General features: G+C 37.6%; 1 protein-coding gene across 4 annotated transcripts; it reads left to right on the top strand.

Moving 5' to 3' along the window:
* The first annotated feature begins 1,400 nt into the window (after positions 1 to 1,400).
* LOC103717824 (MLO-like protein 9) lies at positions 1,401 to 15,923 on the top strand. 4 transcript variants are annotated; one of them, XR_005506700.1, is made up of 16 exons: positions 1,489 to 1,723; positions 2,774 to 2,831; positions 3,092 to 3,333; positions 4,675 to 4,791; positions 4,939 to 4,999; positions 5,628 to 5,716; positions 6,113 to 6,187; positions 6,266 to 6,354; positions 9,968 to 10,017; positions 10,104 to 10,144; positions 10,224 to 10,397; positions 13,729 to 13,764; positions 13,872 to 13,939; positions 14,325 to 14,474; positions 15,014 to 15,074; positions 15,375 to 15,390. XR_005506700.1 is itself a non-coding variant. In XM_008806358.3 (15 exons), the coding sequence occupies exons 1-15, from the start codon at positions 1,586 to 1,588 to the stop codon at positions 15,750 to 15,752; spliced, it is 1,677 nt and encodes a 558-aa protein (XP_008804580.1). In that variant the 5' UTR covers positions 1,401 to 1,585; the 3' UTR covers positions 15,753 to 15,923. The 4 variants fall into 4 exon arrangements, 3 of the variants coding, with proteins under 3 accessions (XP_008804580.1, XP_026664792.1, XP_008804596.1); XM_008806358.3 differs by lacking the exon at positions 14,325 to 14,474 and having other exon boundaries at positions 1,401 to 1,723; positions 15,375 to 15,923; XM_026808991.2 differs by lacking the exons at positions 15,014 to 15,074; positions 15,375 to 15,390 and having other exon boundaries at positions 14,325 to 14,507.
* Positions 15,924 to 16,180: the final 257 nt, after the last annotated feature.

The raw sequence follows: 16,180 nt of genomic DNA, 5'->3' as shown, positions 1-16,180 counted from the left end.
ACACCACACATCACTGCATGACCCGCACTCACCGGGCTAGCAAACTTATGGTGGGTAGGCATCCCCATGCCACCTTTCAGATGAAGAGCGCCACACGCGGGTGAACCCGCATCCTCGAAATCCATCCTCCCTCAATCTGCCGGCCTGACTCCCTGCTAAACAGAGGAAGAAGATATCTGGTTCGTACTTGCATCCGGCCCGATGGCCTCCACACTAGCCTGTCAGACTCCTCCCGAGATGGAACCGGTAGAGCCAGAACCAACTCTGTCAACTGCTCTCCGAAAGCCTCCCGAATCAGCCCCTCCCTCCCCTGACCCTCAGCAGGGTCCAATAGATCACAGACTCTGTATCCATCCAATCTCGCCAAGTCCACCAAGGTCGACAGACGACTGATCGGCTGCTCAGTCACCCAACTGTCTGCCAAAATATCAATCAAACGTCCGTCCCCAATGGACCATCTAATCTCCGAAAGCACTAACATGGCTCTGGCACACATTTTCCTCCAAACCGGTGAGTGGTGCCATCCTGCCCGTGTCCCAGGCATCAAAGCTCCATACTTGGCCCTCATCAATGAGGACCACAAGCTATTAAGCTCTAGCATAAATCTAGCTATGTGACGCGCCGCTAGAGCCTCACGCCTCACCACCAAGGATTGCACTTCCAATCCTCCAACCTTAGTCGGCTGGCACACAACCTCCCATCCAATCTCTCCTTTCTGTTCCCATCCTAAGGAGAAGGGAGAAAAAAGCACCAACAGATGTTATGGCTTTTTGAAGTTTTAATAGTTTTGCTCCTATATCCTGTTCAGACTTTCTCGTTTAATATCATAAATACTACTTCTTGAGACAAGATTAATTTCTTGCAATAGCCAAAATAGTGGACAATTCTTTAATTCACTTTGCAAGCATCTCTCCATCTAGGTCTAGCTAGGTATATAATACATCTGAGTCTAACTTAAGCATGGCCCAAATTAGCATGAAAAGTGGATGCAAATCTTAATATTTGAATTTTAGACCATATTGATTTACTCAATAAACATGGACCTACATTCTCAGTTTTCTAATAGTGTTTCTTTACCTTTAAGTCGATCATCAAAAAAGCATGATTTAATTTAATTATGCATCTTGCAACTAATCTTATTTCATTGGGACCATATTTTACTCACAAACCTAATTTATGATCAGCTTGTGAACATCAAGCATTTATTGCCAAAAAATTCTCCAAACTTTGTAGGATGCGTGCTCTAACTATGTATAAACATGACCCTGTTCTGATCTTTCAGGATGATATCAAACCCCGATATACGTGACTGACACCTCTGTTTTGGGCTTTAATTAAACGTCTCTTATACCATTATCTTGTTCGTTATTAATTGGCATAATTTCCCTCGTACCGTTACAGGCCCTGGGAGTCTGTCTCCCAACCCTTCATTAAAGGAAAAAGATTTTTCTTTCCAAGAATTTCCGGCTCGGAGATTTGTACCTTCGCTCTCGCTGAGCCATTTGTCGTTCTTTTCTTCCTCTCATCTCTATCTTTTTTTTTTTCTCTGTTCTTTTCCTTTGGGTGGTGCCACGAGGTGGTGGCAATGGCTGGGGGAGGAGGTGGAGGAGGAGCGCCTCCGAGAGAGCTCGACCAGACACCGACGTGGGCCGTCGCCTCCGTCTGCTCCATTATCATTATAATCTCCATTCTTTTGGAGAAGGTTCTCCATCACATTGGAGAAGTAATCCGCCACCTTTTGCTTCTTGGTCTTTTATGGCTTTCTATTTGTTTCTGGAATGGATTTTCGATGGGGAGGACGACATTGGTTTCCTTCTGTGTTGGTTTTGTTCTGGTTCTTGAATTTTGTGGGGTTTGGTTAGCGCATTTAAAATAAAGATCCGATTTTTTTAACTTTTCTGAAATATGTTTCTATTTTATTTGAATTTGTTCTGGATCTTTTTGGGGGGGTTTTAACGTGGATTCTTGAATTTTTTGGGGCTTGGTGTGCAAACATGCAATGAAGATTCAATTTTTAATTGTTCGAAACGTGTTTCTAGTTTACTTGAATTCGTTCTGTATCTTTTGCGTTTCCTAACGTGGGTTCCTGAAGGAAGGGACCGTTTTTCTAAATTTGTGTTTTTTTTTTTGCTGGTATCCTCATATTGTGCGGGTAATTTTCTAATTTGTTATTTATCAGATAAAATTTGCTCTTCTTTTCTCCATTTTGTATCTATTAAGAGTTTTAGGTTTTCTAGATTAAAGATAATAATGACAAATGTTTTTTCCTTTCATCTTTTAAAAGTTTTCCCAGGTTTTCTGATGTATTTGTCCATCTTTCTCTAAAAAAAAGTTTTCCCACTTTTCTTGAATTTTCTCTGTTCTTCTGGAGCAATAAGGGAAATATATAACCTCTATAATCTGATGTTCTATTGCTTTTTGCCGACTGTTTTTCTTTTCATGGTTTTCTTTTGGTTAGTTTGTGGTTTACATAATGGTTCTTTGTATATATTTGTTTTAGGTAAACAGTGTTTAATATTAAAAAAAAATTCCACTTTTTATGTATCGATTGCTCTCAATTTTTTGTTCTACCAACTTCAATTCTCTCTCTTCTATCACAGTCATGATTATATCTCTTCATGGATCACATGTATTGTAGAGCATCATGCCAATCTTTGTTTGGTCTTAGTAGGAAAGATCAATGCTTTTGGTTTGCTAGGACTTATTTGTTTTGTATTCTTTTGTTGGCATAGTTGGAATATTTCTTCACTGTTGACCTGTATTTCAATTGCAGTGGTTTAGAGAGAGACGCAAGAAAGCTCTGTTTGAAGCTCTAGAGAAAGTTAAAGCTGGTATGAGCTAAGAGTGTATAACCTTTCTAATTAGATGAACTTGAATTTCCTACTTAAACTTGAATTTTCTTTTACTGTAGCTCATACTAATATATATTCTGAGTTGTAATCATCATTCATTGGTTACTAAAGCTTGTTCCTCTTTGATTTCTTTGTGGCCTCTTTTTGAAGCGTATTTGCGAACAGCATCACACACCGTTTATAGTTTCTATAGATATCTTGCTAATTTATGTGTCTCCATTGTTTGGCAATTCATGCAGAGTTGATGATTCTTGGTTTCATCTCCTTACTGCTGACATTTGGACAAAACTACATTTCCAAGATTTGCATACCAGAAAAAGCTGCGGATACCATGTTACCATGCCAGCTCGACGAGGATCAAGTAGAGGCAGAATTAGCAGAGGGTGGTCATCACAGGAGGCTTTTGTGGGATGCAATAATGGATTTATATCCAAAGCATAGGTTCTTAAGTGAGGCTTCATCTGTTTCTAGGTGTCCCCAAGTGAGTAAATTAACACAATGCTGTGCTTATAAACTTGAATTGCTTTTGGTTTTGCTGATTTTTAGAACTAACTAAATTGGGTTTGTTGGTGAAAACATGTACAAATGCCACTCCATAAAAAAACACAAGATATTGCCATCTTTATGAAGTTTGATGGGGATTCCTGTTTCCACTCCATATTTTATGAAAAATTCAAAAGATTTTTCCTCCCTTGGCCAATTTTGTCTCCATAGGTTATCGTGATTGTGCTTTTTTATGTTCTTTCCACCTTTTGAATGGCCAACCAGAATACATATTAATGCTTTATAAACTCGAATATACAGGTGTCAACAGAATTTCTGACAAGGATGGAATATTGTCAGGATAGGACCTTGTAACGTATCCTGATGTGTGCCTTGAAATATGCTGAGTAAAATCTTTCTTGATCTTCCTTCACAGACCAATCATGTAACCTGATCTTATTACGATCTATCATGGAACAAATATTTAATCTGCAGTTTGTTAGAAAAATAAATGATAGTGTACCTTCTCATCACCTGTCTCTTGAACTTTATCAGTAGGTTAACCACAGGCTATAGTGCACTGCATCACCATCACTGATAGGTTAATAATGAAAGCTGAGATGAAAAAGAATAGACAGCAAGTGAGGATGCCATAATGTTATATCGTTCCCTACTCATAATGCAAAATCTCTGACTAGGAAATTACAGAAAAAAACAGAAAGTAGAAGGTTAGCTGCATGGGGCAAGTAACATGGGATGAATAATTCAAGACCTTATACAGGCCCTTGTTCATGAATTGACATTTCCAAGGAACATCTTTCACCATGAGAGTCCACTTTTAGCAATTACGAGTCATGGCAGTTGCTGATTGTGGGACACATTTGAAAGAATTCCCCAATCACAGGATCCTGCCTTTCCCCTGTTGTAGATGGCAATCCAGAATTGGTAAGATAACTCCATTGAATCTGGCTTATCATGTAGTTGCATATCTTTATGTAGCTGCATGTTGTGGATGATATAGTTTCTTGGCATTTGCTATCATGACAACGAGCTGGAGCTCATATTGAAACTTTCTAGCCTTCTTTTGATGATTAACTCTCTGCACTTTTTCACCTGATTTCATTGTTGTCAAGTATATAACTAGCTGAAAAATTTCATGCAATGTCTTTTTTCAACATTTTTGGAAGACTGCACCTACTTTTTTTTGTCTATATTAATTTGTTGCTTAGGCCATTTTAGTTATATATTGCTCAAAACTTTGGATTTCTTTTCAATGCACTGCGAATTGACTTATTTATTTTCTGCCTTTTCTGTGTTTCTTTGTGCTTTCTATAAACAGGGAAAGGTACCACTTATTTCGACAAATGGACTGCATCAGTTGCACATATTCATATTTTTCTTGGCAGTCTTTCATGTATTAAGTAGTGCTGTTACAATGGCCTTGGGAAGAGCGAAGGTTTGTAGGAACTTGACTATATTGTTACTTTGTGGTGTTGGTTTCATTCACCTCTATAATGTGTGTTGCTTCAAATATGCACCTACACTAAAAGTATTTAATGAAGAAGTACATATTGTTGCTTGATGAACAACCTCTTTTTTGTAGATCCGCAGGTGGAAGGAGTGGGAGAAGGAAACTTTATCCACAGATTATGAATTCTTCAATGGTATTTTGTTGCATCTTGCTATGTCTCATTCTTTCGTTAGATATTCTATAGGGTAGCTTCCTTTACACTAAATAGTAAAGTGAGTCCTGAAATCTTATTGGGCCAGCTGAGGGTGTATCCTAAGTTTAAGCTAAACTTTGGTTAGCCAGAAATCTTAGTCGATAACATATCAGAGCAGTATGAAATTACTTTATGTGCTACTTATATCATGTTCTTGGTTTTACCATTTGAATGGAATTTCTTTCAGTAATTACTGGTCTCTCAGCTCTTGCTAGCCTAGCTAAGATTGCTCCACATTCTCAATTCAGAATGTTGTTGTTCATATATAATTCACTCCCAGCTTGGCCGATCAGCACTAATGAGACTTCACTGACTTTGAATGTTAGCCATCTTTTCCTATTTTTATGCTTTCTTCTACTTCTTTATCAAAGTTGATTTGTAACCAATAAAATGGCTAACTACAGTTAACATGTTAGCTACAGTCAAAATGAGTAGGATTTTGGCTATTTATAGTGTAATTTGTTTGAACGTAGTTATTACTTTTCCAGGCTTTGAGATTTCATCCTTTACTTTTTTCATCATTTTTTTTACTTACTATGGCTTCATTTATCGTGTTTAAACAATGCAGATCCTTCAAGATTCAGATTAACTCATGAGATATCTTTTGTGAGACAACATGCAAGTTTCTGGAATAGGAGCCCCATCTTATTTTATGCAGTAAGATATGTTTTGTTATTTTAAGTTTGTCAGAAAAGCATTTATACTGCATTTATGTTAGTTTTGGTCATGCTATTTTATAGATACCAACATACCTGCACTATAACACAACATATCACAAGTTTCTAATACCTACTCTTGTATCCTCATGGATTCCACATTTCAGACTTAAAAATGACCTCTGTGCAAATATTCTTGCATCTGAAGTTTCTTCCTTATGATTTAGCAAAAATGCTTGTGTTTAGATACCTAAAATCCATGACGTTTTGCTTAGATGGTACAAGCAACAAATAAGCACTTGTTTAAATTGATTCAGCAGCTCATCTTTTGCATTTAAGTGTGCATATTTTTCTTGATACTGTGTTTGTGGCATCTTGTATTGTCCATCTCTTGCAGGTGAGCTTCTTTCGTCAATTTTTCAGATCTGTCCGTAAGGCTGATTACTTGGCCATGCGCCACGGTTTCATCACCGTGAGTTTTCTCAACTGAGAAATGTAAATATTTCAAGAGAAGTTGTTGTGAACTTTGTTGACTATATAATTTTTCTAGGTTCATTTAGCTCCTGGCAGCAAGTTTGATTTTCAAAAGTACATAAAGAGGTCACTAGAGGATGACTTCAAAATCATTGTGGGAATCAGGTACATGAAAATATCATTTGCAGTCCTTATCAACTCATGTAGTAAGACAGGTCTATCATGTTTCACCGCACCAAAGAAGTAGAGTGATTTTTTATTATTCACATCATCCATGCTGGAAGAAACTGTTCTTTTTTACTTATATTTCTACTTTTACTGCTATGGGTTAGTTCTGCTATTCAAATAACACCTGATAGTGGTATTCCTAGACTGTTATGTCTAATAATTCCATAATTGCATCAACCTGTGTTCTTGTCTCAGCATGAAAAGAACTTCAAGAGTAAGAATGATTTTCTCTTATTTTGTTTTACCTTCTGTGGTCACCAACATTTTCACAACCTTAATCTCAGCCACCACAACCTAGTCAATTTCTACCTCTTTCACCATGACCATTATTCACTAGGAGGAGTTGGTCTTTCATTAGAATTAGTCTATCAGTTGATATACAAGGAGAAGAGAGAACTGTTGACAGGAGAATGCACCATGTAATTTTCATAAATTTGCATCAGTTAACTCACTATGATTAGTCAGTATGATTATGTCAAGGAGAAAAGAAGACTCATTGACACGGGAGACTTCTTGCAACTTTGGAGAACGCTTTTCATGGTTTTACATAACTCGCACATCTACATTAATTACTACTCGAAGTGTCCGCCGGGTGTACCAATATACTCATTATTGCTTCTGTTCTTGTATTTTATGTATTTTGCAGATTTACTTGAACACTCCTTTCATATGATTATCAGAATATACAATTTCTTTGACATCCAAAGTTTCCCTTTTATAAAGTCTCATCATACTGTAGCTAATATTGCCTTATTCTTACACAAATCAACTCAGGTTGCGACATCATTCCAGCCCCATCATAGACATAAAGCCACCATTTTGAGAGAAGAATTGAGATACTTATCCTTCTTCCCTGCCTCCCTCCCCATAAATTTCCATCTATTTAATCAGGGATAGCAGCCCTATCGGCTATGCAGCAATCTCTGAGTCCACACAAAAAGGAAATATTATGAGGAAATACAACAAGCTCCTTTTGTGACAGAGTAGAGCGCACGATCTGCAGATTCACAAGACCACTGTAAGCCTCCATGGAGGCTAGGGAATTAAATATGTCAACTATATAGCACAAGAAACATAAAAAGACCTTTAATCTCCATTTAATCTTTAGATACTTTGCACATATCATCATGGCAGATGAGGTTTGAAAATGAACTATTCATTCACAGCAGCCTCTGTTGGCCTGCTACTCTGGTGTGTTCAATGCCACATTGTACACTATAAGATCCATGTGAATTCAAGACAATTGGAAAGGTAAAACTAGAGATATGTCGTCTGTGCTTGTCTGCTTTCAAAAAGAGACGAACCAACACAACAAGAATGAAATGATAATTTGCTACCATGTTATGCTTCAAGAACCTGGGTCTTCTATACTTGCAAATGAACCTCAAGGTCCTATTTAAGGGGCATATACCAGTTTATCTATAGCTGGTCTCAGTTCCCAAAGATGATAAAATGTTGAAGAAAAGAAACAGCTAGACAAGAAATATAGAAGATTTATAGAGAATAACCATAACCATCAAGCTTTACCCTGGGGTCATTAAAGAAGGCTTAGAGTGAATATTGAAGAGAAATAATACAAGAGGAGGAAGAAGGAAATGGTGATTTTTTGATCAAAAAAGAAAACAGAGGGTTTGAAGAGGAAATACCACATTCATGGGGCATGCCTCTTACAATAGTAGGCTAAGGATTTAGGGCAGAAGTTACTAAAATTTTGTACCTCATATGTTGATGGTCACTCTAATCATAGGTAAACTACTATCACTCTAATCACACCCAAAACCTATCAGTAAATTAAGTGAAGTTAGGACATAATATTTAGAATGGTTTTTAGCACCAAACAATGCCGGTCTATTGCGGGCTTTCCAACTCAGTGATAGGGAACTGATGCTTGGTACACCACTCATACTGAGTATCGGTACCAAGAACCAGACTGCACCAATACTATATCAGTCGGGTACATAGTCTGCCGTACCGGTCGGTACGGGTCGGTATCGGCCAGTACATACCGGTACCGGACCCTACCGATACGGTACAGCTACATATTTCGGTACCGAACCATACCGACCGGTACCGATGCGTACCGGCTTGTACCGACCGGTACTGATGCGTACCGGCCTGTACCGATCCGGTACCGATGCGTACCGATGCATACCGACACGTACCGATGCCGTACCGGCCTGTACCGATCCGGTACCGACCCAAACCGACCAGTCCGTACCGGCTCCAAATTTTTTTGGCTTTTAGCCCCATCGGTATAGTACCGGTTCGGCTCGGTTTGGTTCGGTACCGTACCGGTACCGAGGCCCATCGGTACGTCGGTACAGTCGGTACCGCGTACCTTGGTTGGGTACTTGTACAGGTACCGAAACCTGTACTATAAACCTTGTTATTAAGTACAAGATATATGATTTTTCTTTTTAGTGTGAAATGAAAGCTATTCAGTGTTCTAGCAATTTTCTAACTTAATAAATAAAAATCTGACCCGTTATGGAAACTTAACATTTGGAGACATCCTGAAATTCTAAAGTTCTGTAGCTGACTCTGTGAACTTGAAGTTTGTTAAGTAAAAATTTAATAAAATGAAAATGAAGGTGTTGTAGTCAAACATGCATAGCTTTTCAGGGTCTTAAATTGCATCTTCAGCCACATGTCAATTGTTAGGAGCTTACGGATAAAAAAGTGAAGCCTGGAATGCTTAAGATATATCAGCTTCACATACATTCAGCAAGATAAAACAAATAAATGAACCAATATGCTCGAAATCTCTTGTTTGTCATCTTTGCCTATGGTTTGGTCTTTGGCTGGGGAGTGGACCACTCACTTGACCGTGGTAGAGACCCAAGTGCTGTGCTGGTCCATAGGTTGATTAGATCCTCTCCTTAAAAACCCTCTCTTACCCACACACATTTTTTTTAACTCTTCCATCTCTCTTAAACTCATCATCAAGATTTTTTTTAAAGACAACACGTGCTATCAAATTTTTAACCATAACCAATCACGAAGTACCTGTCTCATCTCACTTTGAGATTTATTGATCTTTTTCAGCCATTCTGAATTGTGAAAGACTATGATCTCTGTAAATTGATACAATGCGAAGTGTGATCTGTCCAAACTAATGTAATTGGAATATATGGTCATACTTGTATGAATACGTCAAATATGTTAGTGACAAATAGCTCTTTAACCTCGAGGTCATGTCTCAATTTTCCTGTCATGTAGCATTTGCTAGTTTCATTTTCTTCAAATCTCGTCATGTTCTGAAAACATTTATCCAATTGCAATGGATGTTGGACTGTTGGTTATAAGCTCGTGCTTACTTTCTATGAAGCAAGCAGCAAACACAATGATATCTTTCATAGTTGCAGCATCTTTGCGTTCAACAAGAGATACATTGTCTTTTGCTGTTACAAAATTAAGATGCTTATGGTTCTATTTACTTGTTTTTCTTAGTCTCTGGATTCTTCTTTCTTCGTATTTCTTGGTCATAAATCTTCACTAAGGTTTGTCTCGGTCTGTGACTATTAACCTGTTTCTTCTTATGTCTGAGCAGTCATGTTTTGTGGGGTTCTGCTGTGCTCTTTTTACTTTTTAATGTCAAGGGTGAGTCACTCTCAGAGTGTTTAATCATCTTTATTGACCCACATATATTTCAGTTTTTTGCATTAACAACGTTATTTTGCTCACAGGATGGCACACAATGTTCATCATTTCCGTTATGCCCCTGATTGTAAGGAACTTAATGAATAAAATTGATTTTCCCCATTTTCCGTAGACCCAGTTTTCTTATCATGTGATTGTTTATGCAGATAATATTGGCAATTGGGACAAAGCTGCAGGCTATCATCACAAGAATGGCTGTTGAAATCCAAGAGAGACATGCAGTGATTCAGGGAATTCCTCTTGTGCACCTCAGTGACCATCATTTTTGGTTTGGTCGTCCTCAGCTTGTTCTGTTTCTAATTCATTTTACATTATTTCAGGTACATGATTCATCTCCTATGTTTTCTAAGTTTTGTTTCTACTCATCACATTACATACATACATACACATTACATATATTTATGAGACAGTGTGGACTTTGCTCTTCTAGAGAGGAGAGGGTATCTTCTCCTCTCAAGTCCAAAATAAATAATGGAGCATCCAAATTGAAAGTCCATACTACTGATCATGATCCATAGTATTTGTATGGCACCATCCAAGGGGATGGGCATGCCAGAAAACTTGTATGCATAAATCAGATGGCAAGGGGTAGCCATATGTGCGGGCATGCCACCTTAGAGCAGCTGGAAATATAATGATCGAAAGGAGGATATATGAGAGTAGTGTGGGTCTTAGTGCCTTGACCTTCAAGGACTTTCACTACCATCACACCACCATTTGAAGAAGATGGATCTGGATAGGGATAGTAATGTAGCTTGAGCTATAGTAGTAGAAATCTAGGTTAACACTATTTTAAGATAGAAAGCTACTAGTAAGCTAAAATAAGATAAAATACATTGATTTAAATTGTCGAAGTGTCTTACAAAGTACAATTCCACTTATTTTACTAAAAGATAATAATTGCCCACTTTGACGGTTGCTACTTACATCGGGCCTCTACTTCCGACGGTTCTGGTAATTGACACCAGCCATTCTCCCACTATGTATGTTCGTTAGCATAGTTATTTTGCATCAACTGTCAGGCCGATAATCATATCTTTTCGGTCTTGATCTACTCAGACGTTTTATATTGGCCATCTCTCTTTTATTTGGCCATAATATGGTCTTCTACACTTTGGAAATATCTTAGGAGTCGATTTGGTCATCTCGGTCTACTTTTGCTAGCCATCCAACTAAATACACATTGTATTGTAATTGAGCTATCGTCCAGCTCATCAGCATCATGGCTGAATTTTACCTCTTTGGTCTGTACCACCATCGGTAAGGTTTATCATGGCCAGACCTTATCTCGCCCAGCAAGGGTTGCATGATTTCCATCTGCTTTTACCTTGTCAAACCTTATCCACATGGTGTTTACTCATGGTCTCTAGCTAAGTTGTTGAGATGGGGTGTAAACAGTATTAAAAATGCTTAGAAACTAAAAATCATGTATTTTGTCAGATAGATATCATTGACCATCTTTAAAAACTGATGACATATTGCTGTCTGATTGTTGGACAAGCCTTGCCACTAGATCAATACCATAGTGTTTTGGTTTAGTTTTCAGATCCAAGACTCCTGTTATGGTTGCATTTGAAACTTGCTAGAGTATAACAATTCAAACCACTTCTTGATGGATATATAGTGGTTGAAAGTCTTTCTTTTAACTTTTCTTCGTTACTTATAGATTTTGAGAGTATAAACTTGGGATTTTTTCTTGATTTTTCGTCATTACTTATAGATCCTGAGAGTATAAACTTGGGATTTTTTCTTGATTTTTTTTCTTGATTTCATACATCCTTACAGCAAATGTTTACAATAGCTTGGTGTAATACAAAGGTGTTTACGTTATCAAATTGATGAGGAATATGTTACTTAAGGCATTAGATTTTTGGAATTCACATTACGACGAAGGAGAAAACCGAAAAGTGAAAACATGTGGGAAATAATTAGCCATGATTTGATTTTTGTTTTTGGACTTGGAAACTTTAACGTCTTTTAGTCAATCCTATTGTTTTCTAGCTGTAGAAATAATAAATGCACATGTTGTATGATCTTCTCACTTATTTGAGCTAATTTTGTTTCTTTACCCCATTAAATTTTAATTTCTCCCTTGGTATTCATATCTCATTGCATTTTTTTAAATTTTTCTGGGTTTTATAATGCTTTTGTATGTTTACACAGTTTTGGCACCTACTTTTGCAATATTCATTTTCAGCTGATTCTGCAACTCAATTCAGTGTACCTCTTCAAGTTCATCTCACCCCATTCCTCAACTCCCTCTGCTAATTTTTCCCTTTTAGGACCTGTTTCGGAACTTCTTGCTGGATTTGGTAGGCTCGGCTAGAGAGAGAGTGTGGGGAAGGAAGGGAGGGAGCGCGAGAGCAGGACAGGAGAATATAGGGTCCCACAGGATCAAAAGAAAACAAAAAAGTCTTTGAGAGTCATCTTTTTCTTGATACCCGGGGAGCGGACTGCCTAACATCCAGCCCTCCCTTCCTCCTTTCCCATTCCCTCCCTTCACCTAGCACCCCAATCCTACCCTATCCCACTGGATCTAGCCAAAGAAGCCCTTATATTCTCCTTAGTTTCTTTGGACCCTACATCATCTTACTTGTCTTCAGAGTTCAGGCTTCTCCATCAGAGCTTTCCTTGGGTACTCTTTCCCACTTAGGCTTATTCAAGGTGAGACACTAACCATGTCTGTTGTTCCTGTTTTGCATCTCACTTTTCTTGAGTCAGCTTTGATGTATTTCTGCTTGACAGAGCAATCAGGGTATCTTTCATCTCCTCATTTTTCAGATTTTAGCCTTTGATCCACCTACTGTTAGTGGTCCATTGTTATATCAAGTTATTGGATTTTGCTATCTGTTATTGGATCAACTTAAAATACTTGCTAAAGATTGGCCTTCAAATGTGGTCCCCCTGGATTGTCTTAGCTTCACATTTAGCTAGTGCTCTGATTAGGCTTACAAACCAAATAAAGCACCTATGATTTGCTTGTTTATGAAGAATTTCCAGAGGTGAATCTGCAGAATATAAACAAAGATGGAAATGGCATTGTAATCAGATGGTGGAACTTGGTAGTAGATGAAAAGATCTTCTGTGGTTAGTCTCCTTGTTTGATTGTAAGGTTAAAAATATTGGGACTGTACTCCGATACCATAAACATTGAGTAGGGGGGTGGATAACATTTCTTAAGCATATTATACAGGTGGCATGTGATTACAAAGAACTTGCCCTATGAGCATGATACCAAGTTAAAAGGTGTCTGTGTAGATATGCAAACTTCTGGCTATGCAATCCACATATGTTCATACTTAAGACTGGGTTTTTGCGCAAGTATAAAGATGTATATTATGAGTTTGATATTTATTTGCTTTTACAAGCTACTATGTTAATTATCTCTACTGAACTCTAATGCAAACATTGTAAATAAAATATGCTTTAACTCTGATGTCCTATAGGTTAAAGGAAATATTGAAGAAACAAATTTTAATCGCTTTCCATCATATAAATCAGACCTTAACTTTGATACTATTTCTTCAGTGAATACACTGTTGTCCTAACCTTTTTTTTTTGCCTATGAGATGAATTGAAAAGCATTTTGATAAATTTGTTATAATGTCTTCGAAAAGCATTTGAAGTGTGTCCTTTTTTACATTGATGCAGAATGCATTCGAATTAATATATTTTCTTTGGATTTGGGTAAGGCTTTGCTTCCTCACTTTTTTAGTATTTCTCCGTTTTGCATGTGGTGATTATTATATTTACTTTAGCTTTCTTCAAGCTAATGCTCAATCTGTCCTTGGCAGTATGAGTTTGGGTTGAATTCCTGCTTCCATGAAAATAATAAGGTCATCGCTGTAAGAGTGTGTCTTGGGTAAGTTTGATATAAATGTTTTTCTTTTCCCTGGCCATAATTGAACTTAAACTTTATTTTAGTTGCCATTTTTCTCCTGAAGGATAAAGCAATTGTTTGCTTTATATGGGACTGCTAATACAGAATGACTTGTCATTGTATAATTTTAGAAACATCTATAAGTTTTATTTATTTGGTGTTTGCATAAATAATATAATTCGGAATTATATAATAGAGTGTCCAGCAATTTTAAAAGGATGTTCTAAGTATTATCTTAATGGAATACTCGAAAAGAATATTTTCACTAACATTCAATGACTATTTAGCACTACTCATTAATGCATGTAGGTCATTTCATAGAGTTTGTGTGCTTGTGTGTATTTGTGACTGTATTTAATGCATGTAGGTACCTGCGGGCACATAGGATGCTTCAGATGCTTAAAAAGAGCAGCTGGCTTTATCTTGTCTCTCAGAAATAAAGCGCAACAAGTTATCTATTTATGATTGTGGCTCAATAAATTTGATGTTGATGTCTTTGGCCTACCAATATGCTCAAGTTAGTAAGGCTCTGTAAGATAAAAGATACCTGAGATATTTTTAGTTTTTATAATTGAATTAGAGAGGGTGGGTGAATCCTCTATGCACTGATTAACCACTGCATGGTTCTTGTGTGCACTTTGAAACTTAGCAGAAAGATTCGGTAGTAACAACTTTTGTAACCTCGAGCTGTAAGATCCATTTTCTGTAGAAAATGAACATAAAGCAAAAATCTGTTAGAACAAATGTCATGCTGAACAATGTAATGTGGAATAGGAAACAAGCTCGTGACATTGGTAAACAATGGAGTGTTATAAATCAGATTAAGATAGTTGGATATATTCATAAAATTTCGTAGCCAGCCTGAGTAAGGGTCAGACTCTGGTCTAAATAGCAAGTATTTAAACCATATGAAGGATTTAGATGTGTTAAACAAATGATTATAAGATGCTTCCTGTGATGATAGGCATGATATTGACATGTACAGCAGCAAGGTAAGGTGTGGCCTGCTGAGTCTGCATATTGTTGAATTATGATTGTTTTGGGGGTTTTGTGCAGAGTGGGAGTTCAATTTGTATGCAGCTACGTTACGCTTCCTCTTTATGCACTTGTATCTCAGGTATTCTTTTATACATTTATTTTTCCTTGTATCAATTTTCAATTTCAGGAATGGCTGGATACCATATACTAAGTATATACATTCTCCTACTTAAATTCATGAAATGGTTGAAGGAGAAACTGGCAATTTACTATCGTTCTTCATGTGGGTTGCTCATGAAGATATTAACTATTGCTTTAACAGAGTTAATCTGATGAAAATGAAGTAGTCTGCATGTTAAGCAATACCATTGTTAAATGCACATCTCAGAAACAATGAAGGCTTTAAATTCTGACATGGAACATTTTCTTCTTGCTCCAGATGGGTTCCCACATGAAGAAGTCCATTTTCGATGAGCAGACATCCAAGGCCCTCAAGAAATGGCACCACGAGGCAGTGAAGAAGAAGAACCCACCAAAGAACTCACCGAACTCCCCCCCGAGGTCCCCATCTACAAGTCCAAGAGCAAGCCAAAATCCAGCCTGCAAAACTATGAGGAGCATATCCCTAACTCCTTCTGGGAGGAGGCAGTACTCAGACCCAGATGCATTAGCTGCTAAAGCTGAAGCACCGTACTCGTCATCAACCACCACCATGGTTTCAACTGTAAATAATACCGACCTGCTAACTGGATCAACCGAACACCATCAGAACGGCAAGCAAGATGAGTTCTCATTGGTAAATCTTACGGATCCATAATGGTGCATGTAATACAGTGATTTTGTGCTTTCTAGGTTTCCTATGATTTGTTAGATAAGTTTTGGTGTTTGATGCTTGTAAGAGAAATGTGTATTTATTTGGACATACTGACTGGTGTAATAGAATACATTTCACAGAATTTTGAAGTTGAATTGGAGAGATTCTTTGGTAGTTTAATCTGTCTGAGTATAATCAATTGAAATCCTAGGTGTTTGCCATACAAAACTAGCTCAGAAGGGTAAGGTTGGGCAGCCATTAGGAAGTTCAACCCTACCATTGATGTGCAGATAAAAAGAGCATAACTGACTAAACTGGAAAAAGGGTTGAGACTTCAAGGAAATCGGTATCCTCAATTTGTTCGACAAAGAGATATGGTTGTGGTGGCTGATAGGCCTGGCATCAAAGGTGTGGCTGATTACGAGTTGTCC

The sequence above is a fragment of the Phoenix dactylifera genome, chromosome 17 (genome assembly GCF_009389715.1).
Source record: "Phoenix dactylifera cultivar Barhee BC4 chromosome 17, palm_55x_up_171113_PBpolish2nd_filt_p, whole genome shotgun sequence".
Taxonomy (NCBI): domain Eukaryota; kingdom Viridiplantae; phylum Streptophyta; class Magnoliopsida; order Arecales; family Arecaceae; genus Phoenix; species Phoenix dactylifera.
Note: the sequence above shows the minus strand (reverse complement) of the source record. Positions and strands in the feature narration are given on the sequence as shown.